Source organism: Leptodactylus fuscus, chromosome 7 (genome assembly GCF_031893055.1).
Source record: "Leptodactylus fuscus isolate aLepFus1 chromosome 7, aLepFus1.hap2, whole genome shotgun sequence".
Classification (NCBI taxonomy): domain Eukaryota; kingdom Metazoa; phylum Chordata; class Amphibia; order Anura; family Leptodactylidae; genus Leptodactylus; species Leptodactylus fuscus.
In genome coordinates this window covers 38,638,825-38,663,277 of record NC_134271.1, presented here as the reverse complement: position 1 = coordinate 38,663,277, position 24,453 = coordinate 38,638,825, and the positions used below count along the sequence as shown (strand labels likewise).

At 43.4% G+C, this 24,453-nt stretch overlaps 1 protein-coding gene across 2 annotated transcripts in view; it reads right to left on the bottom strand.

Annotated features, from left to right (window-relative positions):
* The window catches only part of SLC12A4 (solute carrier family 12 member 4), a 154,068-nt gene that overhangs the window by 71,025 nt on the left and 58,590 nt on the right, over positions 1-24,453 (bottom strand). For both annotated transcript variants that reach the window (XM_075281777.1, XM_075281778.1), the window contains exons 6-8: positions 23,731-23,861; positions 10,742-10,983; positions 8,680-8,894 (exon numbers count right to left, since the gene is read on the bottom strand). In XM_075281777.1, the coding sequence (XP_075137878.1) occupies positions 8,680-8,894; positions 10,742-10,983; positions 23,731-23,861 (588 nt within the window). The remainder of the gene's footprint in view (positions 1-8,679; positions 8,895-10,741; positions 10,984-23,730; positions 23,862-24,453) is intronic.

The window sequence follows — 24,453 nt, the reverse complement described above, 5'->3', positions numbered from 1 at the left end:
TACCACTATTTGCTTCGATACACATTTTCTTTTCCTTTAGAAGCAATGTAAGTACATGTGTAACCCACAACTAGTGGTAATGTATGTGACTGGCAGCAGAGTAAGGTCATACCTGTAAAGAGCTGACACACAATGTACCTGTATGCTCCATCCAGTCCTTGGCCATTAGTAACTTCAGTATTCTGTAAGGGAGCGTTCACACTACCGTCGGTGTCCGACAGCTAGTGTCCGCTGCTAATGTCCCTTCAGAATCTTGTGCGGATATCAGTATTGGACTCTAGCTGTGTCCGTGACATTTTGCATTGATTTAAACGGACACCGGGTGCGTTCTTTTACTGTCCGTGCCTGTCCTTAACTGTCCGTTCCCAAAGATGTCCGACTTTTCAAGCAGACAGCAAAACCCAACATGTAGGTTTTTCTGTCCGCTTGAAAAGTCGGACATCTTTGGGAACGGACACTTAAGGACACCCACAAACAGTAAACGAACGCACCCGATGTCCATTTAAATCAATGCAAAATGTCACAGACACAGCTATTGTCCGCTGCTAATGTCCACACAAGATTTTGAACAGACATTAGCAGTGGACACTAGCTGTCGGACACCAACGGTAGTGTGAACGCTCCCTAAGTGAAACGCAGATTAATTTGTCACGTTTAGTTCCTGGCGGTGCAGTAACAGCAAAACCCCAGCCAGGAATTAATGGGTGTCACACTTTCAACAAAGTGAATGCACCTTGCCCAGGAACTGGATTTGGCTATAATTGCATCTAGTTACAGTGTCACCATCCAATAGAATCACACTAAGGCTGAGGCCCCACATTACAAAAATGCAGCTTTTTTATTGCAGATTTGGCTGCGTTTTTCTTTCCGTCAAAGCCAAGAATGGCTAGAAAACGAATGGGAAATATATAGGAAGCTTCTTATATGTCTCCCTCCTGCTCAATGTACTCCTGGCTTCGGCTCAAAAAAACCAGCAAAATCTGCAACGAAAAAAAGCTGTTTCTGCAACGTGGGGCTTTAGCCTAAGGCCCCCACGTTGTTGGAATACAGCTTTTTTTGTTACATATTTTGCTGTGTTTTTCTGAGCCTAAACCAGGAGTGGATTGAGCAGAAGGGAAACGTATAAGAAGCTCCCTATATATTTCCCATTCCTTCTGTAGCCATTTTTAGCTTTGGTTGAAATAAACCGCATCAAAATCTGCAACAAAAATGCTGCATTTCTGCAACGTGGGGCCTCAGCCTTAGGCCTCCTGCATACAAATGGCACGCATGTGGTTTTCACTGACCTATACATTAGAAATGAATTGACAAGGCTGCAAATACAGACAGATATAGGGGATGTATAGGACAGATATAGGAGACATATAGGACAGATATAGGGGATGTATAGGACAGATATAGGGTATGTATAGGACAGATATAGGGGATGTATAGGACAGATATAGGGTATGTATAGGACACATACAGGACCTGCTCCATAGTTTTCAGTTTTTCAATTTGGTCCAGATACACAGCCACAAAAAGAATGGCTGTATATCTGGGTCAATTGAAATATATAGGTCTGTACTTTATCCGCAGTTGTAGATAAAGAGTCTGGTCATGTGCATTGCAGGTTACAACTCAATGTGCCTCATATTAATAGCAGTTAACCCCATCATGTCCCTCACATTAACCCCCTGTGTGCTTTACATAAGGGACACTAATATGTGAGACATATGGAGGTAATAAGTGAATATCTTCATTATATAGGTCCTTCATTAGTACCCCCATATGTCTCTCACCTCAGTAACCCTTATGTGAGCCACACAGGGTTAATGTGAGGGACATGATGGGGTTAACTGTTATTAATGTGAGGCACATGGAGTTACTAACACTAAATTAATAACCCCAAATGCCTGACATTAATGAGAATAGTTAGTAACACACACGTACCTGGAGTTTTTACTTTCACTTTGCTTCTCCTCCTCAGGGCTGCAGACGGAAGGAGCTCCTCCTCACATGTAACAGCAGGTCCAGGGAGCCCTTATCCTGTACAGTGAGAGGCTCACCTCTGATTGGTGGGCAGTGAGAGAAGGGGGCGTGTCCTACACTGCAGCTCTACCAGAGCACTGAAAGGACGCTCTCTCTCTAAATTTTAGTGTGAAGGCTGGCTGCCGTGCCAGCAAAGTATGCCTCGCGTGCCAGTCTTGGCACGCGTGCCAGGGGTTGCCGACCCCTGCACTAAAATAATAGTAATAACGATTATCACTAGAGATGAACATATAGATTGCTAAAATTATTATAGGGGGATGGAAAATAACATTTTTATGTAAAGTCCTATTTAATTTGCATGCACAAAATGGGATGGCGCATTTCTGCGATTTTGGCGATTCTTTAACACCCGCCCCTGTAAATATATACATGTGTGGTATGTATGAACTCCTCACATATTGCAGTTTTATGGACAGTACATTATGTTTGCAGAAAGGGATTTCTTGAGCCGCACTTTAGTGGCAAATTTGAATTTTTGCGCAATTTTTGCTAGCAATCTCTGTTTGCGGCAAAGTTGAATGAAGGTGGTTGTACATATAAACTATTAAATTGTGTTTTTATATACGGTATGCTGTGTACTCTGAAAAAAGTTAGATTTTGGTATCACAGTCACAGTTTGGTAGGTGCAGTATAGCTTTTTAACATATTAGTGAACAACAGCAAAATCCTGCTTGTCTTCTGTATTCGTGTTTTTGGGAGTCCGAGCTCTTGTTGTAGTTGATGTTTGCGGTACATATAGTATATATACACATTGTATACACCATAAGCTATTATTTTAAAAGTATTTTGTATATGAATGTGAGATTGAACATGAGTTTTAGGTGCAAATATGTGTTTTAGCGTATTTTTTCAAAAAATTATTTGTGTTGGTCGCAAAGTTGCATGAAGGTGGATGTGGCTATCGATGACCCATTAAGACATTTGTAATCTTCAGGTTGTCTACTTTCAAAAAATATATAGGGTTTAGGGGTTCACTTACTTTTCATGGTGTGTAATCCCTAGATTTTATAGGATGATACTTTTTTAACATTTCCAGCTTCAAAGCAGAATTTTGTTCCTTCCAGTTCTAGCGATTTTCTGAAGACACGTGCATGCGGGTTCAGGCCATAGTGATATGTATGAACTCTGCACATGTTGAACTCTTATTTTTAGGAGGTTTGGTGCATTTAATTTTTTGTTTGGTTTCCGCTTTTAACAACTAATATACATTTATTCGCATTTTTTCATAAAACATTCACTTTAAATCAAAATTGCATAAAGGTGCCTGTTCGTATACAGTACCAAGTGGCATTCTGACAATGCTGCAGGTGTCTACTTTAAGAAAATATATAGGTATGGGGGGGGGTTGGATGCTTTTTTAATGTTGCAATTTAGGTTTGATTTGTCCATCTCAAAACTGTGAAAATTGCTCTGGCTACTGGAGGTGCAAAATTTCCAGAGACCCTTGGCAGCGAAAAGGTTAAAGGAATCCTATCTTTCAAACTAATTTTTTTCTGAGTAACACTTCGGAATAGCCTTAAGAAAGGCCATTCTTCTCCAACCTTTTGTTGTCTTCTCCATGCTGCTGTTCCGTAGAAATCTCGGTTTCTAACACTTCTTTGTTCCAGCTCCCACATTACCCCACATGATATGATGCCATTTCAGGCTAACTTTATATGTCCAAGCTCCATCCACATGTTAAAGGACATGACTGGTGACGGCTCAAAGTTTTATGTTTGTGTAATGACAGTAACCTCTATTACAAAATTGTCTGACCATTGTATAAGCAATGCTACGTCCGATGCCGCCCAATACCTCTTGTGTCACCCCCTATACCTCAAAGATTGTAAGCTCTTGCGAGCAGAGCCCTCAGTCTCATTGTGTGAAATGACTATTATGACTTTGTATCTTTTTGACTGTATTTGAACCCTACAAATGGTACATTGCTTCAGACATAAGTTGGCGCTATATAAAAAGTATTATTATTATTTTGTTAAATTATAGAACATTATCTAACCTGTTATGTATTCACAGACTAGATTTAAAGCACCATGGAATTAATGGTGCTATATAAATAAATAATAATAATAATTATTATTATTTAGCTATTTAAGTGTATAGGTCTGTAAAAACGGACCATATATGGTTGCAATCTGTATGCTGTCCATTCCCCATCATTTTGCATCATCCACTACACACTTATTTTTGCAAAACCATAAAACAGCCAAATTACACTCTTCCATTCTGAGCAGCATCATATACCCATGAAACAGTTTATGACTAGAGATGAGCGAACAGTGTTCTATCGAACACATGTTCGATCGGATATCAGGGTGTTCGCCATGTTCGAATCGAATCGAACACCACGTGGTAAAGTGCGCCAAAATTCGATTCCCCTCCCACCTTCCCTGGCGCCTTTTTTGCACCAATAACAGCGCAGGGGAGGTGGGACAGGAACTACGACACTGGGGGCATTGAAAAAAATTGGAAAAAGTCATTGGCTGCCGAAATCAGGTGACCTCCATTTTAGACGAATAGTGGATTTCAAATCCGGGTCATATGAGAATGTGAACTTTGTGACTATGAGACAGGGATAGCTGTACAGGCAGGGATAGCTAGGGATAACCTTTATTTAGGGGGGAATGTTATTAAAAATAACTTTTTGGGGCTCTATCGGGTGTGTAATTGTGATTTTTGTGAGATAAACTTTTTCCCATAGGGATGCATTGGCCAGCGCTGATTGGCCGAATTCCGTACTCTGGCCAATCAGTGCTGGCCAATGCATTCTATTAGCTTGATGAAGCAGAGTGTGCACAAGGGTTCAAGCGCACCCTCGGCTCTGATGTAGCAGAGCCGAGGCTGCACAAGGGTTCAAGCGCACCCTCGGCTCTGATGTAGGAGAGCCGAGGGTGCACTTGAACCCTTGTGCACCCTCAGCTCTGCTACATCAGAGCCGAGGGTGCGCTTGAACCCTTGTGCACACTCTGCTTCATCAAGCTAATAGAATGCATTGGCCAGCGCTGATTGGCCAATGTATTCTATTAGCCTGATGAAGTAGAGCTGAATGTGTGTGCTAAGCACACACATTCAGCTCTACTTCATCGGGCTAATAGAATGCATTGGCCAGCGCTGATTGGCCAGAGTACGGAACTCGACCAATCAGCGCTGGCTCTGCTGGAGGAGGCGGAGTCTAAGATCGCTCCACACCAGTCTCCATTCAGGTCCGACCTTAGACTCCGCCTCCTCCGGCAGAGCCAGCGCTGATTGGCCGAAGGCTGGCCAATGCATTCCTATGCGAATGCAGAGACTTAGCAGTGCTGAGTCAGTTTTGCTCAACTACACATCTGATGCACACTCGGCACTGCTACATCAGATGTAGCAATCTGATGTAGCAGAGCCGAGGGTGCACTAGAACCCCTGTGCAAACTCAGTTCACGCTAATAGAATGCATTGGCCAGCGCTGATTGGCCAATGCATTCTATTAGCCCGATGAAGTAGAGCTGAATGTGTGTGCTAAGCACACACATTCAGCACTGCTTCATCACGCCAATACAATGCATTAGCCAGTGCTGATTGGCCAGAGTACGGAATTCGGCCAATCAGCGCTGGCTCTGCTGGAGGAGGCGGAGTCTAAGGTCGGACCTGAATGGAGACTGGTGTGGAGCGATCTTAGACTCCGCCTCCTCCAGCAGAGCCAGCGCTGATTGGTCGAGTTCCGTACTCTGGCCAATCAGCGCTGGCCAATGCATTCTATTAGCCCGATGAAGTAGAGCTGAATGTGTGTGCTTAGCACACACATTCAGCTCTACTTCATCAGGCTAATAGAATACATTGGCCAATCAGCGCTGGCCAATGCATTCTATTAGCTTGATGAAGCAGAGTGTGCACAAGGGTTCAAGCGCACCCTCGGCTCTGATGTAGCAGAGCTGAGGGTGCACAAGGGTTCAAGTGCACCCTCGGCTCTCCTACATCAGAGCCGAGGGTGCGCTTGAACCCTTGTGCAGCCTCGGCTCTGCTACATCAGAGCCGAGGGTGCGCTTGAACCCTTGTGCACACTCTGCTTCATCAAGCTAATAGAATGCATTGGCCAGCACTGATTGGCCAGAGTACGGAATTCGGCCAATCAGCGCTGGCCAATGCATTCTATTAGCCCGATGAAGTAGAGCTGAATGTGTGTGCTAAGCACACACATTCAGCACTGCTTCATCACGCCAATACAATGCATTAGCCAGTGCTGATTGGCCAGAGTACGGAATTCGGCCAATCAGCGCTGGCTCTGCTGGAGGAGGCGGAGTCTAAGATCGCTCCACACCAGTCTCCATTCAGGTCCGACCTTAGACTCCGCCTCCTCCAGCAGAGCCAGCGCTGATTGGCCGAATTCCGTACTCTGGCCAATCAGCACTGGCTAATGCATTGTATTGGCTTGATGAAGCAGTGCTGAATGTGTGTGCTTAGCACACACATTCAGCTCTACTTCATCGGGCTAATAGAATGCATTGGCCAGCGCTGATTGGCCGAATTCCGTACTCTGGCCAATCAGCACTGGCTAATGCATTGTATTGGCTTGATGAAGCAGTGCTGAATGTGTGTGCTTAGCACACACATTCAGCTCTACTTCATCGGGCTAATAGAATGCATTGGCCAATCAGCGCTGGCCAATGCATTCTATTAGCGTGAACTGAGTTTGCACAGGGGTTCTAGTGCACCCTCGGCTCTGCTACATCAGATTGCTACATCTGATGTAGCAGTGCCGAGTGTGCATCAGATGTGTAGTTGAGCAAAACTGACTCAGCACTGCTAAGTCTGCATTCGCATAGGAATGCATTGGCCAGCCTTCGGCCAATCAGCGCTGGCTCTGCCGGAGGAGGCGGAGTCTAAGGTCGGACCTGAATGGAGACTGGTGTGGAGCGATCTTAGACTCCGCCTCCTCCAGCAGAGCCAGCGCTGATTGGCCGAATTCCGTACTCTGGCCAATCAGCACTGGCTAATGCATTGTATTGGCGTGATGAAGCAGTGCTGAATGTGTGTGCTTAGAGTTCCGTACTCTGGCCAATCAGCACTGGCCAATGCATTTCTATGGGGAAAAGTTAGCTTGCGAAAATCGCAAACTGACAGGGATTTCCATGAAATAAAGTGACTTTTATGCCCCCAGACATGCTTCCCCTGCTGTCCCAGTGTCATTCCAGGGTGTTGGTATCATTTCCTGGGGTGTCATAGTGGACTTGGTGACCCTCCAGACACGAATTTGGGTTTCCCCCTTAACGAGTTTATGTTCCCCATAGACTATAATGGGGTTCGAAACCCATTCGAACACTCGAACAGTGAGCGGCTGTTCGAATCGAATTTCGAACCTCGAACATTTTAGTGTTCGCTCATCTCTATTTATGACTACATACTGAGTATTGTCATATTCAGGAGAAATGCAGTGAATCTCACGAATATTGTAATATTGTCACAGCACCTAAGTAACCAAGGGGTGAACAAAATCATGACGGTTCTCTAGGTTGATGCTCGGTTACAGTTATTTTTGGATTATTAGCCCAGTTCAATTACATAATTTAATAGGAACAGCTCGACTGAATTTTTTTCTCTAGCCCCCACTGATTCTGAGCAATCAGTGCAGTTTGTTGTGCAGGTGTGAACCTGCCTTTTTCGTCGCCTGAGGTGGACGACAGAAAGCACCCCCCCCCCCAGGAGGGGGCGGAGCGAAGGGAAGGGGCGTAGTGAAGGAGGCGTGGCGGAGCGGCGTTAGCAGGCAGAGAGCAGGCACGGAGAGGACCTGCTCTCTGCCTGAGTGTGAGGGGAGGCCGCTGAAGCAGTGCTGCATCCACAGGGCCTCCCCAATCCACCGCTCGGTGACGCTAAGCCAGTCCAGGACAGCTTGTCCTGGACTGGCTTAGGTAAGCAAAAATGCCGTCCTCCCCGGGGCCCTGGCATAGCGCCGCCTGAAGCGGTTGCTTCAGGTCGCCTCATGGGAGGTGCGGCGCTGCGTTGTGGTGATTGTTATATATTTAAGCTCTGTACTATCAGAAGGGCAGTGTCAGGCAGGTGAAGGCAAGGGGTGCAATTCAGAGCTTTGACACTAGCTGTCTCTGACTGGAGCTCTGAATGACAGCCCTGTCTGATACTGCCCTTCTGACATTACACAGATTAAACAGCACACCAGGCAGAAAAGCTAACTGAGCTTATTGCTTGGGAGCAGTGGAAGCTAGACAGAAAATTCCAACTGTGCTGGAATCCGTTCAGAAACACCTATTAACAGATACTAAGAACTTGAATTGGTGGTGGTGGTGAAACAGCCTCTTTTAAGTGAACCCGTCACCATGAAAATGCAGTCAAATTTGTTGGCTACATATTATAGAGCAGAAGGAGCTCATCCAATTAATATATAGGTCTATGGGAAAACATTCCTTATGACTAGTCATTGAGCGATGAAATCTCTGCTTTTTATACCTTATAAAGTCAAGGTGAGCGGTCCTATTAGTGATTTAGAGCTGCCCCTCTGCAACTGTGCATAGGACCACCTGCTTGACTTTACAAATGAAAAATGAAAAGCATCAATATTTTCTGCTCCTTCTGCTCTATAATATGCTGCCGTTAACTTGCATGGTATTTTCCAAGTGATGTGTTCCCTTTAAATCATTTAAAATAAAATGCGTTCATGCTCACCTGACAAAATGCCACTGGCTGCTCCAGGAATACCAGAAATTTCACTGACATTGTTATTAAGAAAATATTCATCACATGAACCACTGGAGAAATTTGAAGATTCACAGAACAGTTTGGACAATTTTGTAGCTACGGTTGCATTATCTACATTCATGGTCTTGGCACAAAAATCAAATTGGCCTCTAGCAAGAGTTCGGTTGCCCAGCACACAAATTCTAAAAAGAGAAAAATCCTATTAGAATATACAGTATATTCTGTTAATATTCATTGCGATAAAAAAGACACAACAGAACACCTATTATAATGGACACAAACAGACAATAAATGATGGCTATCAGTTACTGTACGTTGCCCATAGACTTCACTATTACAAAAAATAATGGACACTTGCCGTTTGTTTTTTTTTCTAATGGACAGAAAAGTCCTGCATGTAGGATTTTTTTGTCCGCTGTAAATAAACAGACTTGGGTGTAAAAGGACACGAACAGACACAAGATAAAATCCCTTTGAAATTAATGGAAATTTTAACAGATTTCAAAGTGAGCCCCAAGCAACTAAACACTCTGCATCCCCTCAAGTTACGCCCCTGCTTTGAATACACTTGACAGTATATGTAATAGGGTACTATTCCGTTATCGGGCCAGCAGCAGCGCAGTTCAGCAGCAGCTTTCGGGACAGCAGTTCAGCAGCGGGAATTACAATGACATCCGAGGACTGCTGGCCCGATGCTTGTGCCCAGTAACCAGTACATCGATGACCCCCCTCCCCCATCCTTCTCCTCCTGCCAGTGCTGCCCCCCAGCTCTCCTTACATCTTCCCCGTACCCTCTCCCCGCCACACGACTAGGCCTCACCTCAGCGCTAGTACCGAGACCGAAAGGAAAGACACCGGGGCTCAATCCAGGCCCTGACAAGAAACACGCCGACTATAGGAACGGTGAGCTACAGCGAGCCGGAGGGACAAACTTTCTGCAGCGTCCGGCGGCTATCTAGTAGCATTCATTGCTCAAGATTTACGGTGAGGCCTATTACAGGGAGAGGGTACGGGGCAGATGTAAGAAGAGCTGGGGGGCAGCACTGGAAGGAAGAGGAGGATGAGGGCATCGATCGATGTACTGCCTACTACACACAAGCACGGCCTCTATCATCGGGCCAGCATCGGCTTAGTCATGTGGCGGGGAGAGGGTACGGGGTAGATGTAAGGAGAGCTGGGGGGCAGCACTGGAAGGAGGAGGAGATGGAGGGGGGGTCATTGATGTACTGGCTACTGGGCACAAGCATCGGGCCAGCAGTCCTCGGATGTCATTGTAATTCCCGCTGCTGAACTGAACTGCTGTCCCGAAAGCTGGTGCTGAAATGCGCTGCTGCTGGCCCGATAACGGAATAGTACCTGTAATAGTATATGTAATATTTCAAGTAATCATAAAGTATAAAGGAAAAAGTTACAGTATAGAATCTTCTCAATATATAGTAAAAACAGACTAATTATAGAATTAGAATATAATTTTAGGGATAAAAAATAAACTAGAAGTTAACAATAATTCATACACAAACATAAAGGTTTACAAAAACATGAGCTCATGTGATCCGATGAGCATACAAATTTTAAAATCCCGTATTTATTGAGCTTTTAAAAATGGGTTGTACATAAATTTCAGTACTCTGAGAAGAGGCCAGGGAAGATAAAAAATCAAAAATTATACTCACCTGTCCCAATACCCAAAGTGTCTACTAAGGCCAATCAGTGTCCTGAGAAAAAGAACCAGTGACATATGAGCGAGATCACCAGTTCCTCCCTGGTGGCTGCTCATTGGCCTCATTGGTCACATGCAGCATAGGACTTCTGCCAGCAGAAGTATCGCCATGTGCTAAACCAGAGAGCAGCAGTGGACACCAAAGCGCCAGGGATCAGGGAGTAAGATTTTTTATTTATCATAGTAGTTTTTCACCTTTTCATGCGTCTTCCCCGAGTCCTGAAATTCATATATAATCCCTTTATTTATGAACAATAATAGCTAAGTGAAACTCAAGCAAGCTGTATCAGTAAACAATAATTTACTTACGGAAACCAAGGAGGATCAAAAATAGACTTGATGCTTCCTGCATAGATGGACAAAATGGAGAGAATCACACATACCAGAAACAGAGAAGCAAATTTGTTCACATACTTCACTCCAACAAATACAACAAATGCCATCAGAATAAGGAAGATTGTCCCATATACTCGCATATTGTTCAGCTTGGAACTTGAATCTTCATGGGCATTCACAGAATGAAATATTGCAGCTGAAGGAACAATGTATACCTAAAATGAGAAATGTCATATGTATGTAAATGACTTTTGTCTTCAAGCCTACAATGATAAACTAAAGATGCATCAACTATGCAGTTGAATTATGGCTCTTTTTACAACCTCGTTTTTAATTTCTTTTTTAAATTTTAAAAAGATTTTAGAAGCAGAATGTATTTTAAACAATTTTAATGGAGCTTTTCTACAATGTAGTGTGTGAGCAGAAGATAAAGCACAAAATAATAATGATCTTGCCGATAAAATCAATGCACATCTTGATTCAAAAGTCAAAACAAAACCAAAAACAATTTGGGAAATTCGGATTAATCCTTTAATACTGGTAAAGACGAGTTGGATTCTGCAAGAGATATAGTGACTAGAGATAGGCGAACAGTAAAATATTCGATATTCGTTTTCGTTACTAACACCTAACCACCCCCTCAACAACGTCCAGTCGGACTCAGTTAACCCTTTCGATCATGCCATGAAACATGACGGCGCAATCGAAAGGAATCCGCCGACAATTAACCCGATCGGCACCTGAGATCAGGGGGTGCAGATATCAGTAAAAGGTAGCCTGGGGTCTGGCCAGTGAACCCAGACTGCCGGAGCCCCACATACCTGGTTGATCATGCCGGGCGATGGAGGAAGTGAGCGATGCAGCTCATTTCCTCTGTAGCTTGCAGGACACGAGCAGGCTCGTGTCTTGCAAGCTACTGTGCAGAATCAGTTGGTGCTTTCAAAGCATCGACTGATTCAAGTGTTCTAAAGGGACACATGAAAAAGTAAAAAAATAAATAAAGTGTAAGAAAAACGTAATAAAGTTAAAGACCAAAAATCCCCTTTTTTCTGTACAAAATGAATTATATTAAAAAAAAGCACAAAAAATGTATAAAAACAAAGCATATTTGGTATTACCGCATCCGTAACAATCTGTACAATAAAACTGAAATAATATTCAATGTATACGGTGAACATCTGGAAAAAAGAAAACGGAAAAAAACAGCCGGAAGTAATGATTTTTCGCCATATCACCTTATAAAATATGCTATACAAAGTGATCAATAAGTCATATGCACCCCACAAAAGCACCAATAAAAAGCGCAGGTTGTCCTGCAAAAAATAAGCCCTGTCAACTGAAAAATAAAAATGTTACGTGTCTCAGAAGATGGCGATGCAAAAATCATTCATTTATGTCCCCAAATGTATTTTTGTTCTGCAGACTTAGTATCGCATTAAAAAAATAACATAAATGAGGTATCGCTGTAATCGTACCAACCCGCAGAATAAAGGCCACATGTTACTTATACTGTACGCTGCATGGCGAAAAATTTAAAAGGTACAACTCAATGCCAGGATTGATTTTTTTTTTTTTTTTAAATCCAGCAAGGAAGAGTTAATAAAATGTATTCAGTAAGTTGTAGGCACCCAAAAATGGTGTCATTACAAAATACATCTCATCCCGCAAAGAACAAGCCATTATATGGCCGAGTCACCAGAAGAATAAAGAAATCTATGTAGCAATGTGAGGACAAAAAAAACCCAAAATCGCCAAATTATTAGAATAAAACTGGCTGCGGCAGGAAGGGAATATACAGTTAGGGCCAGAAATATTTGGACAGTGACACAAGTTTTGTTATTTTAGCTGTTTACTAAAACATGTTCAGAAATACAATTATATATATAATATGGGCTGAAAGTGCACACTCCCAGCTGCAATATGAGAGTTTCCACATCCAAATCGGAGAAAGGGTTTAGGAATCATAGCTCTGTAATGCATAGCCTCCTCTTTTTCAAGGGACCAAAAGTAATTGGACAATGGACTCTAAGGGCTGCAATTAACTCTGAAGGCGTCTCCCTCGTAAACCTGTAATCAATGAAGTAGTTAAAAGGTCTGGGGTTGATTCCAGGTGTGTGGTTTTGCATTTGGAAGCTGTTGCTGTGACCAGACAACATGCGGTCAAAGGAACTCTCAATTGAGGTGAAGCAGAACATCCTGAGGCTGAAAAAAAAGAAAAAATCCATCAGAGAGATAGCAGACATGCTTGGAGTAGCAAAATCAACAGTCGGGTACATTCTAAGAAAAAAGGAATTGACTGGTGAGCTTGGGAACTCAAAAAGGCCTAGGCGTCCACGGATGACAACAGTGGTGGATGATCGCCGCATACTTTCTTTGGTCAAGAAGAACCCGTTCACAACATCAACTGAAGTCCAGAACAGTAGGTGTATCTATCTCTAAGTCAACAGTAAAGGGAAGACTCCATGAAAGTAAATACAAAGGGTTCACATCTAGATGCAAACCATTCATCAATTCCAAAAATAGACAGGCCAGAGTTAAATTTGCTGAAAAACACCTCAAGAAGCCAGCTCAGTTCTGGAAAAGTATTCTATGGACAGATGAGACAAAGATCAACCTGTACCAGAATGATGGGAAGAAAAAAGTTTGCAGCAGAAATGGGAACGGCACATGATCCAAGGCACACCACATCCTCTGTAAAACATGGTGGAGGCAACGTGATGGCATGGGCATGCATGGCTTTCAATGGCACTGGGTCACTTGTGTTTATTGATGACATAACAGCAGACAAGAGTCGCCGGATGAATTCTGAAGTGTACCGGGATATACTTTCAGCCCAGATTCAACCAAATGCTGCCAAACAAGCAAGACCTGAAGGCTGCGGCTGTAAAGGCCTGGCAAAGCATTAAGAAGGAGGAAACCCAGCGTCTGGTGATGTCCATGGGTTCCAGACTTAAGGCAGTGATTGCCTCCAAAGGATTCGCAACAAAATATTGAAAATAAAAATATTTTGTTTGGGTTATGTTTATTTGTCCAATTACTTTTGAGCTCCTAAAACGTGGAGTGGTTGTAAAGAAATGTGTACAATTCCTACATTTTCTATCAGATATTTTTGTTCAACCCTTCAAATTAAACGTTACAATCTGCACTTGAATTCTGTTGTAGAGGTTTCATTTCAAAACCAATATGGTGGCATGCTGAGCCCAACTCGCGAAAATTGTGTCACTGTCCAAATATTTCTGGCCCTAACTGTATAAGCTGTGCAAGCGTATATCAGGGGAGACCCCAGATTTACAGCTTACAAGGGAAAAGACACCAGAAGTGACCCCTAAAGTGACTCCCCCAATCAAAGGAGCTCCTGGGACATAGTAGGGAATTTGGTGTCCCCAATGTTCCCTCTTCACCATCCGCTGTGCAGTCACGTCTGGGATACTAATGCTCACTACACCCCCTGATAAATTCTTTGAGGGGTGCAGTTTTCAAAATGGGGTCACTCCTTTGGGGAATACACTTTTCTGGTACCTTACAGGCTCTACAAACATGACATGGTGTCCTATTATCAAACATACAAATCCAAAAGCCGCATAGCACTCCTTCCCTTCTGCGCCCTGCTGTGTGCCCAAACTGCAGTTTATGCCACATGTATTTTTTTTTTTTTATGTAGATTATGAGCCCCACATAGAGCTCACAATGTACATTTTTCCCTATCATTATGTCTTTTTTGGAATATGGGATGGAAATCCATGCAAACACAGGGAGAACATACAAACTCCTTGCAGATGGTTTTATGCCCTTGGCGGGATTTGAACACCAGGACTCCAGCGCTGCAAGGATGCAGTGCTAACCACTGAGCCACCGTGGCGCCTTCCCATTTGGCTTTTGGGGGAGTAGACCCTTAAAAATTGGATTGAGCTGATATAGCATGATTGAATTGCTGTGTCTCCCACTTAGCTTTGGGGGGTACAGCATTAAAAACAGGTTTGACCATACATGGACTGAATGAACGTCTGTCTCACACTTAGCTTTGGGGGGTACAGCATGTGGAAAGCTGTATGTTGCGTATATAGATTGACTGAATTGCTGTGTCTCCCACTTAGCTTTGGGGGGTACAACATTAAAAACAGGTTTGACCATATATGGACTGACTAAACGGCTGTCTCCCACTTAACTTTGGGGGGGTACAGCATTAAAAAACCGGATTGAGCTTTTATAGCGTGACTGAATTGCTGTGTATCACACTTAGCTTTTGGGGGGGTAGACCCTTAAAAATTGGATTGAGCTGATATAGCCTGATTGAATTGCTGTGTCTCCACTTAGCTTTGGGGGGTACAGCATTAAAAAAACTGGATTGAGCTTTTATAGCGTGACTGAATTGCTGTGTTTCACACATAGCTTTTTGGGGGTAGACCCTTAAAAATTGGATTGAGCTGATATAGCCTGATTGAATTGCTGTGTCTCCACTTAGCTTTGGGGGGTACAGCATTAAAAAAACTGGATTGAGCTTTTATAGCGTGACTGAATTGCTGTGTTTCACACATAGCTTTTTGGGGGTAGACCCTTAAAAATTGGATTGAGCGTACATAGCCGGACAGAATTTCTGTGTCTCCCACCTAGGTTTTGGGGGTACACACCGTGGATATCTGGATTGAGCGTACATAGCCTGACTGATTTTCTGTGTCTCGCACCTAGGTTTTGGGGTTACACATTGTGAAAAATTGGATTGAGCGTACATAGCCTGACCGAATTTCTATGTCTCCTACCTAGGATTTTGGGGTACACCATGGATATCTGGATTGAGCGTACATAGCCTGACTGATTTTCTGTGTCTCCCACCTAGGTTTTGGGGTTACACACCGTGAAAAATTGGATTCAGCGTACATAGCCTGACCGAATTTCTATGTCTCCTACCTAGGATTTTGGGGTACACCGTGGATATCTGGAATGAGCGTACATAGCCTGACTGAATTTCTGCGTCTCCCACCTAGGTTTTGGGGGTACACACCGTGGTTATCTGGATTGAGCGTACATAGCCGGGCCTAATTGCTCTGTATCCCTGTTTTTGGGGGACACCGCCTGGAAAGCTGGGTTGAACGTATATTGCTGGACTGAATTGCTCTGTATCCCTGTTAGGTGTTTGGGGGCACACTGCCTGCAAAGCTGGGTTGAGCGTATAGAACTGGACTGAATTGCTCTGTATCCCTGTTAGGTGTTTGGGGGGACACCGCCTGCAAAGCTGGGTTGAGCATATAGAACTGGACTGAATTGCTCTGTATCCCTGTTAGGTGTTTGGGAGGACACCGCCTGCAAAGCTCTGAAAAGAGCTGTTGTTTTTCTTCAGTTTTTCCCTGCCTACTAGAAGCTAATCCTCTCTAGCCCTCAGCAGATCTCTCTCTCTCTCACCGCAAATGTCACGAAGATGGCGCTGGCTATTCTTATAAATCAGAGGTCACATGTTTTCGGCAGCCAATGGGTTTTTTCAATTTTTTTCAATGCCTCCGTTGTCGTAGTTCCTGTCCCACCTCCCCTGCACGGTTATTGGTGCAAAAAACTCGCCAGGGAAGGTGGGAGGGGGATACAAATTTTTAATGCGTATGCCGCGTGGTATTAGATTGGAAACAAATACCTTGAACGGCCTGATATTCGATCAAATACCCGTATATACTCGAGTATAAGCCGAATTTTTCAGCACAGTTTTTGTGCTGAAAAAGCCCCCCTTCGGGGGGGGGGGGGGAATCTATGACCAGCTACAATATTAATGTATAGAATCTCCCATAAATTAGTGCAAAAAAAATAAAAGATTTAAAAAAATAAAAGTTCTAAATCACTCCTTTCCCTAGAATACATACAAAAGTAGAAAATAACTGAAACACATACACATTAGGTATCCCTGTGTCTGAAAGTGCCCGGTCTACTGAATATAGGGCATCTGAAGTGCTCCTGTTCTGTCGGGAAGGGGTTAATAGGAGCACTGCAGATACCCTATATTCAGCCAGACTGAATTCCAAGTGGGGGAAGAAAAAACAGTCCTCAAGCTCAGGGAAGAGAAAGACAACCAAAACACCCCCTCCCCTTTCCCAGCACCTACTGCACCCAAAAACTTCAACCATTTAAATTTTTTAAACTTTCCAGGAGCTGCTGCATTTCCCCTTAGGCTTATACTCGAGTCTATAAGTTTTCCCAGTTTTTTGTGGTAAAATTAGGGGCCCCGGCTTATACTCGAGTATATACGGTACCTATTTTATTGCAGATTTTGAATTCATGGCTGAAATAAATATTTTGGCACGTAACTGTGGTTTCATATGTGCATTTTAACCCTTTATGTGATCCAATACATTTAGCATTAAATCATTCAAACATTGTATCCCTCTCTGCATTCTCTCTCTTTGTGGGTGCATAAGATTTTTGATGATTTTTTATTACTTTTTGAAAGGTGAAATGATCAGAAAACAAATTGTGGCATCAAAATTTGAATGTTTATAGTGTTTATCACATGAAATAAATAACTTACGAATTTTATTTTTGAAGTTGTTACGGATGTGGAAATACCACATGTGGGTTCATTTTTTTCATTAACCGTGTATTTTTATTTCTAGTTCTGTAAAGTGACTTAGGAGCTACAGTCATTAACCACAGAATATAAGGGGTTGAACAGCAAGATTGATTCTGAGTGATAATGGGGGGGGAGGGTTGTGACATCATTAATAAAAATCTCTATATATCTATGGGAGCTACAGAAGCTACTTAGATCCGTTTAAAGATCTAGAGTCTCTAAACAAGCTATATCAGTCCTAGTTGTCATGAATGATTTTTCATGGTTTCCAGCTATTAACGGGTTTCAACAATGTCTGCAAAACCTGTAATATGACGATTTGGCAAGATCTTTTTTGCATAAGACATGTCTGAAACAATGAACACAGATAACGGTCCTCCTTTCAGTTGTGCAGGCTTGTAAGGTTTTTCTTGGCTTCACACAATGTAATATAATTTCTTACTTTTCTCAGGCCAATGGAGAAGCAGTAAGCTTCAGAAAATCAACAAGACTCTTCAAAATGTGAGAATGACGCTCAAAGATTTGCAAGACCTGAAAAATTTCTTAGACAATATAGGACCATGCCACACTATGAGTGGTACTCTGCCAGCAACAGCACTGTTCAACAGGCCCTTGCACATCAAACTTCTGAGTACTCCAACATGCCGTCAGGACACCATGGGTAAAAGAAAAAATTGTTAAAATTAAGTGTAGGAGATTGGGTCCTGATTAAAAAGCTGAGACCCCATGATAAATAATCATCTCAGTACTAAACTGAAACCTTATAAGTCACAGAGTTCAAAAGTTACAATAATTTCTGCACAATACCACGGTTACTTTGTCACAAAAAATTAGTCTAATTTCAAGAAACCTCACGACTATGATCAAGGGGCAACTAGTACAGTAAATGACAGGGGAGGGTTGGAAAAAGAGGAAGGTTGGTGTTATGGAGCATAAATACATAAGTGTTTACATTGGGAAATGAGATAAGTCTGCTTGGAAAGATGTGTTTTTAAATGCATTTGAAACAGTAAAAGGTGGGAGTAAGCAGGCATTTACCCCTGTCCACCTGCCGTGTTTGCATCCTAATTCCCCAGGAAACTGGACAGGGGACACAAAGTCGGACATGCAGGACTTTGTGTCCATGCAAAAAAAAAAAAAAAAAAAATCACAGCGGATAGGCTGCATATGCACACTGGCAGACTGCATTAAAAACCCATTGAAATGAATGGGGTTTTTAAACTGACTATTAGCAAGCTGTCCCCAAGCAGTTTCTCCGGGGATTAGGACGGAAACACGGTGGGCGGACAGGGATGCAAGTGTGAAAGCTCTCTTCATCTGATTGTTTGGTGCTTATGTATTCCAGAGAAGTGGTGCAACTCGAGAGAAACCTTGGAGCCAGGAGGTAGAAGTTCGGAAAAAAGATGTATCGTATATACTCGAGTATAAGCCGACCCGAATATAAGCTGAGGCCCTTAAAGGGGCTCTATCAGCAAAATCATGCTGCTAGAGCCCCACATATGCGTGCATAGCCTTTAAAAGGGCTATTCAGGCACTGTAAAAGTTAAATTTAACTACCCCCCCGTTTTAAAATAATAACGTAGAAAAGAATCTTCTCTACTTACGGAACGTGCACCCTGGGCGGGCATTCTGGGTGCGTTTTCATCTTCTTCCCCGCCTCTTCTTCCTCTGATGTCTTCGGGTCTCGTCCTCCTCCGGCGCTTGCTCGCGGACACTGATAAAAAAAAAATAGCCCGGGCGCATGCGCAGTAGCCGTAGTAGAAGCCGCGTGCTACTGCGCATGCGCCCGGGCTGTTTTTTTTTTATCAGTGTCCGTGAGCAAGCGCCGGAGGAGGACGGGACCCGAAGACATCAGAGGAAGAAGAGGCGGGGAAGAAGAAGACAGCGCACCCTGAATGCCCGCTCAGGGCCCGCCCAGGGTGCACGTTCCATAAGTAGAGAAGATTCTTTTCTAAGTTATTATTTTAAAACGGGGGGGTAGTTAAATTTAACTTTTACAGTGCCTGAATAGCCTTTTTAAAGGCTATGCACGCATATGTGGGGCTCTAGCAGCATGATTTTGCTGATAGAGCCCCTTTAATTTTACAACCAATAACTGGGAAAATTTATTGACTCGAGTTTAAGCCTAGGGGGGAAATGCAGCAGCTACTGGAAAATGTCAAAAATTAAAATGGTCGGAGTTTTTGGGTGCAGTAGTTGCTGGGAAAGGCGAGGGGGTGTTTTGGTTGTCTGTCTGCCCCTTTCCTGAGCTTGAGGACCAGGATTTTTCTCCCCCACTTGGAATTCAGCCTGGTTGAATATAGGGTAACTGCAGTGCTCCTATTAACCCCTTTCCAACGGAACAGGAGCACTGCAGATACCCTATATTCAGTAGACCGGGCACTTTCAGACACAGGGATACCTAATGTGTATGTGTTCCACAGTAATTTTCTACTTTTGTATGTATTCTAGGGAAAGGAGGGATTTAGAACTTTAAATTTTTATATTTTTTTTCAAGCTTTTTTTTTTTTTGCCACTATTTTACGGGAGATTCTATACATTGATATTGCGGCTGGTCATAGACCCCCCACCACCAAAAATAAATAAATAATTTTTTTTTTTTTTTTTTTTTTTTTGCTGACTCGAGTATAAGCCGAGGGGGGCTTTTTCAGCACAAAAACTGTGCTGAAAATTTCGGTTTATACTCGAGTATATACGGTAAGTCCCAAACAGAGAGCACAAGTAGTGTTGTATACAGAAATGAGGTAGTAAAAGTAAAGAAGTACTGTACAGCACCATGGAGAGCTTTGTTGGCATACCAATGGCGTCAGGGTAGCTTTTGAGCCTGGCTGCTGCATTCTGTATAGACTGTAGAAAGAAAGGTTTAGTGAGGGAAAGACTGGGGATTTTACTAACTGGCGCTCCCCCCACCACCACCAATAAAATTTATAACTCATAAATGTCAAATATAAGTATTAAGGAAAAAAAGAGAATTTTTAGATCTGGGGACAAAAATAGCCTGGGGGCGGTGCAGAAACAGCTAAGACAATTGATCAGAGAAGGGAAAGCCAACTACAGGCGGAAGATGGAACTACAGATGGGGGAGGGTAGAATCTCGGAGGTGTGGGACAGCCTTAAGGAAATATCAGGACACAAGAAAAAAACAGGGCATCGAAGTGGCTTAACGAGCTTAATCTACACTTCAATAGATTCGACTCCAAGCCAATGCTCCCTCCACCAGCATGTCAGCCAACCCCCCACACACCAAGACCCAACCCCCATCGACTGGTGGTAAACTGCAATATGACTATCTGACCCTGCAGGAGTCTCTAGTGTGTAAGGAAATGAAGAAGATAAAAGCAGACAAAGCGGGAGGACCTGATGGTATAAGCGCAAGAGTTCTTAAAATGTGCAGTAACCAGCTCGGTGGCATTATTACGCACATGTACAATATGAGTCTAAAGCTGGGAGTGGTACCTCAACTGTGGAAAACATCTTGCGTGGTACCAGTCCCAAAGAAACCCAACCCGATGGGCTACAATGACTACCGACCTGTAGCACTGACATCCCACCTGATGAAGATCCTAGAGAGACTGGTCCTGACACACCTACGCCCCCTAGTGAGCTCCACTCTGGACCCCTCCAGTTTGCCTATCGGCCGGGCATTGGGGTAGATGACGCCATCATCCACCTTCTTCATAGAGCTCTCTCTCACCTGAAGAAACCCGGGAACACTGTAAGAATAATGTTCTTTGATTTCTCCAGTGCGTTCAACACCATTCAGCCAGGGCTACTGAGGGAGAAGCTGAACCTTAGTGGTGTGGACCACCACCTGTCCAACTGGATACTAGACTACCTGACAAACCGCCCTCAGTATGTGAGAGCCCAAGACGGTGTGTCTGACACTGTGATCTGTAGTACGGGGGCACCACAAGGTACAGTTCTTGCCCCATTTCTCTTCACACTGTGAACTGCTGACTTTAGGCACAACTCATTCAGCTGTTACTTACAGAAGTACTCCGATGACTCTGCTATAGTAGGCCTTATCACTGATGGCAACGATAGGGAATACAGAGACTTAAACCGGGATTTTGTTGAATGGTGCCAGCAGAACCAGCTCAGGATTAATGCTGGGAAGACCAAGGAGATGGTGGTGGATTTTAGTAAACTAAGAGGTGCTCCGACCCCAGTGGAGATCCAAGGAACATGTATTGAGATAGTCAGGACCTATAAGTATCTGGGCGTGATCCTCAACAATAAACTAGACTGGGCCGATCACCTGGAGGCGCTGCACAGAAAGGGCCACAGCAGACTCTACCTGCTCAGGAGGCTGAGGGCCTTCGGAGTCCAGGGGACACTTCTTAGGGCCTTCTTCAACTCTGTGGTTGCCTCAGCCATCTTTTTCGGAGTGGCCTGCTGGGGGAGCAGTATATCAACCAGGGACAGAAATAGACTTGACAGGCTGATCAGGAGGGCCAGCTCTGTCCTGGGGAGCCCCTTGGACCCAGTACAGGTGGTGGGAGACAGAAGGATACTGTCTGTGGTGACCTCCATGCGGGAGAACAAATCCCACCCCATGTATGGGATCCTGATGGGACTTGGCAGCACTATAAGTGACCATCTGCTTCACCCCAAGTGTGAGAAGGAGCGCTATCGCAGGTCCTTCCTTCCAACCGTGACCAGGTTTTATAATCTACATCAGACCAAGCGAAGATCACTCCACACAGAGAACTAATGATTATGACGATGACCATGAGGTCTTCCTCTTTCTCTTCCGTTTTCCTTAGCTGCTATGGACTCCTAGTATATCTTCTCTTCTCAGGTTATGTGTGTCTACGTCTGTAATATAGTACTGTGTATTATCCTGTACCTGTATTACTATGCTGCTGTAACATGCTGAAATTTCCCCAATGTGGGACTATTAAAGGATTATATTATCTTAAGATACACTCGCTCTGTAATTATTTGTTAGGTATACTATGATATACAGATTAGGTATTTTGTGAAAAACAAAAAGAATGCCATCATTTTGGGGGGGTTTCATTTTTCTTTATGGCTTTAATTCATTGTAGAACAGTAAAAATGACATCTGTATTCTGTAGGACTGTATTCTGTCCACAAAGAGGACTTTTTATGTCCTCGGGCACACGTGGTTTTATATACCACTAGAAAGCCAACAGTGCGCTGAATTCAGCACTGTGTCGGCTTTCCCGTTATGTGCCCCCTGGGTGCAGTTACCGATATCTCTTCTCTGTCAGAAGGGCGTTTCTAACAGTCTAGCTGGGTTAAGAGGAATGCCCCTCCTCACAGTGCTGTCAATAGCTTTGTACTGTCAGTGGGACGTTCCTTACTGCCAAGCCATGACGTCTATAGAGTACTGTCAGATGGGGAGGGGGGCTGTTCCTCAAAGTTCAGCATCATGGCGGGGCTATAATGAACACTCCCTCAGACAGTACAAGGCTAAGGACAGTACTGTCAGGAGGGGCATTCCTCACAGCCCAGCTAGACTGTCAGAGACACCCTTCTGACAGTGAAGAGCTATTGGTAACTGCACCGATAGCTCTTGCCCCAGGGCACATAATGGGAAAGCTGACAGTGCGCTGAATTCAGCACACCGTCGACTTTCTAGCGGTCTATAAAACCGCATGTGCCCGAGGACAGGGATTAAATCATTAAAAAACTATTTTTTGTCTCCAACACGTAGGAATAGCTTTAAGAAAGGATATTCTTCTCCTACCTTTAGATGTCTTCTCTGCGCCGCTGTTTGGTAGAAATCCCAGTTTTCTTCTGTATGCAAATGAGTTCTCTTGCAGCATACCCGCGGCAATTTTCCTGTGGCCGCTTACACAGAGTGCATCATGGCAGCGCACATAGCTGTGTATACAGCGCTCATTGAGCACTGTATACACAGCGATTGAGAAGACAGGGAAGGTAATCAACCTTCCCTGCCTTCTCTCTGGGAGCTTCAGTTGAAGTTACAGCTGGCTCCCAGTTTCGAGATCGTGCAGCTGCTGTGTTCTGCTTGGACGTACTGGAGAACAGTACTTGGACGTACTGTCAGAACAAGGCAGCCACATTCCGGAAAAACCCAATGGGTGGTCCGGAATTGGTTAAAGAAACCACAGTAGTGCTGGGAAAATTGCAAAACAAACAGACCAAATTTTGTGGCTAAATATTGTCACGTGAAAGCGTCCCACGATTGGAATCACACATGCAGATGTTTTGTTTTTTTTCTACTTCAGTTTTTAAGCTAAAGTCAAAGGTGGATTTAAATGAGAACTACAAACAAAGGAAATTTCCTTCCTAATAACAATAGTATTTGTGTTATATGCGTGCAGTAGCAAAAAACTACTTTAATTTTCCAGAAACCACCATAATATAGGATGTATTGTTCATCAATAAATATATATCTAAAGACAAAATTAATTTCTCTTACCAAAAGAATCTCAATAGCACCAAGGATATACATAGCCCCAGCAAATGTGGTACCCAAATAAAAACAGAGGCCAACAGCTCCACCAAACTCTGGACCAAGGGATCTGGAGATCATGAAATACGAACCACCAGCTGAAGAAAAAAAATAAATAAAGTTAAATATATATATAATTAAACATTCGAATGTATACATGTAAAAACATTCTAGAAATAAAGAAGAAGATAATATACTGCTAGATAACTTACCATTTGTCAGTTTGTATTCGGTACACTACAAATACATTACGTATGGCGCTATCCACTTAAAGATGCACTCCAAGCAAATTCATGATATTAACTTTGGACACTTGATCACAGACACTGCATTTAGTGAGGCCCCCAAAGAAGAAAAAAAAACAAACAAAAAAACAAAACAAGCCACTGGCCCTGTACCTTTGTACGACCACCGGCCCTGTTCCTACGACCACCGGGAGCCTAATGAAACAGCCTTAACAGCTATGTAGGGATTTCAAGTCCCATAGACTACAATACAGTTCTACTGCAGTCTATGGGATATGCAATCAAAACATTGCAGGTTTAAGTCCCCCAGGGGTGCTAATAAAATAGTTTAAGAAAAAGAAAATTTAAATAAAAACCCATAGATTTTAAATAAAAATAAGCAAAAAAAACATAAATTATAGATCTCCATATCTGAAAACACCCACTCTACAAAAATAAACATATT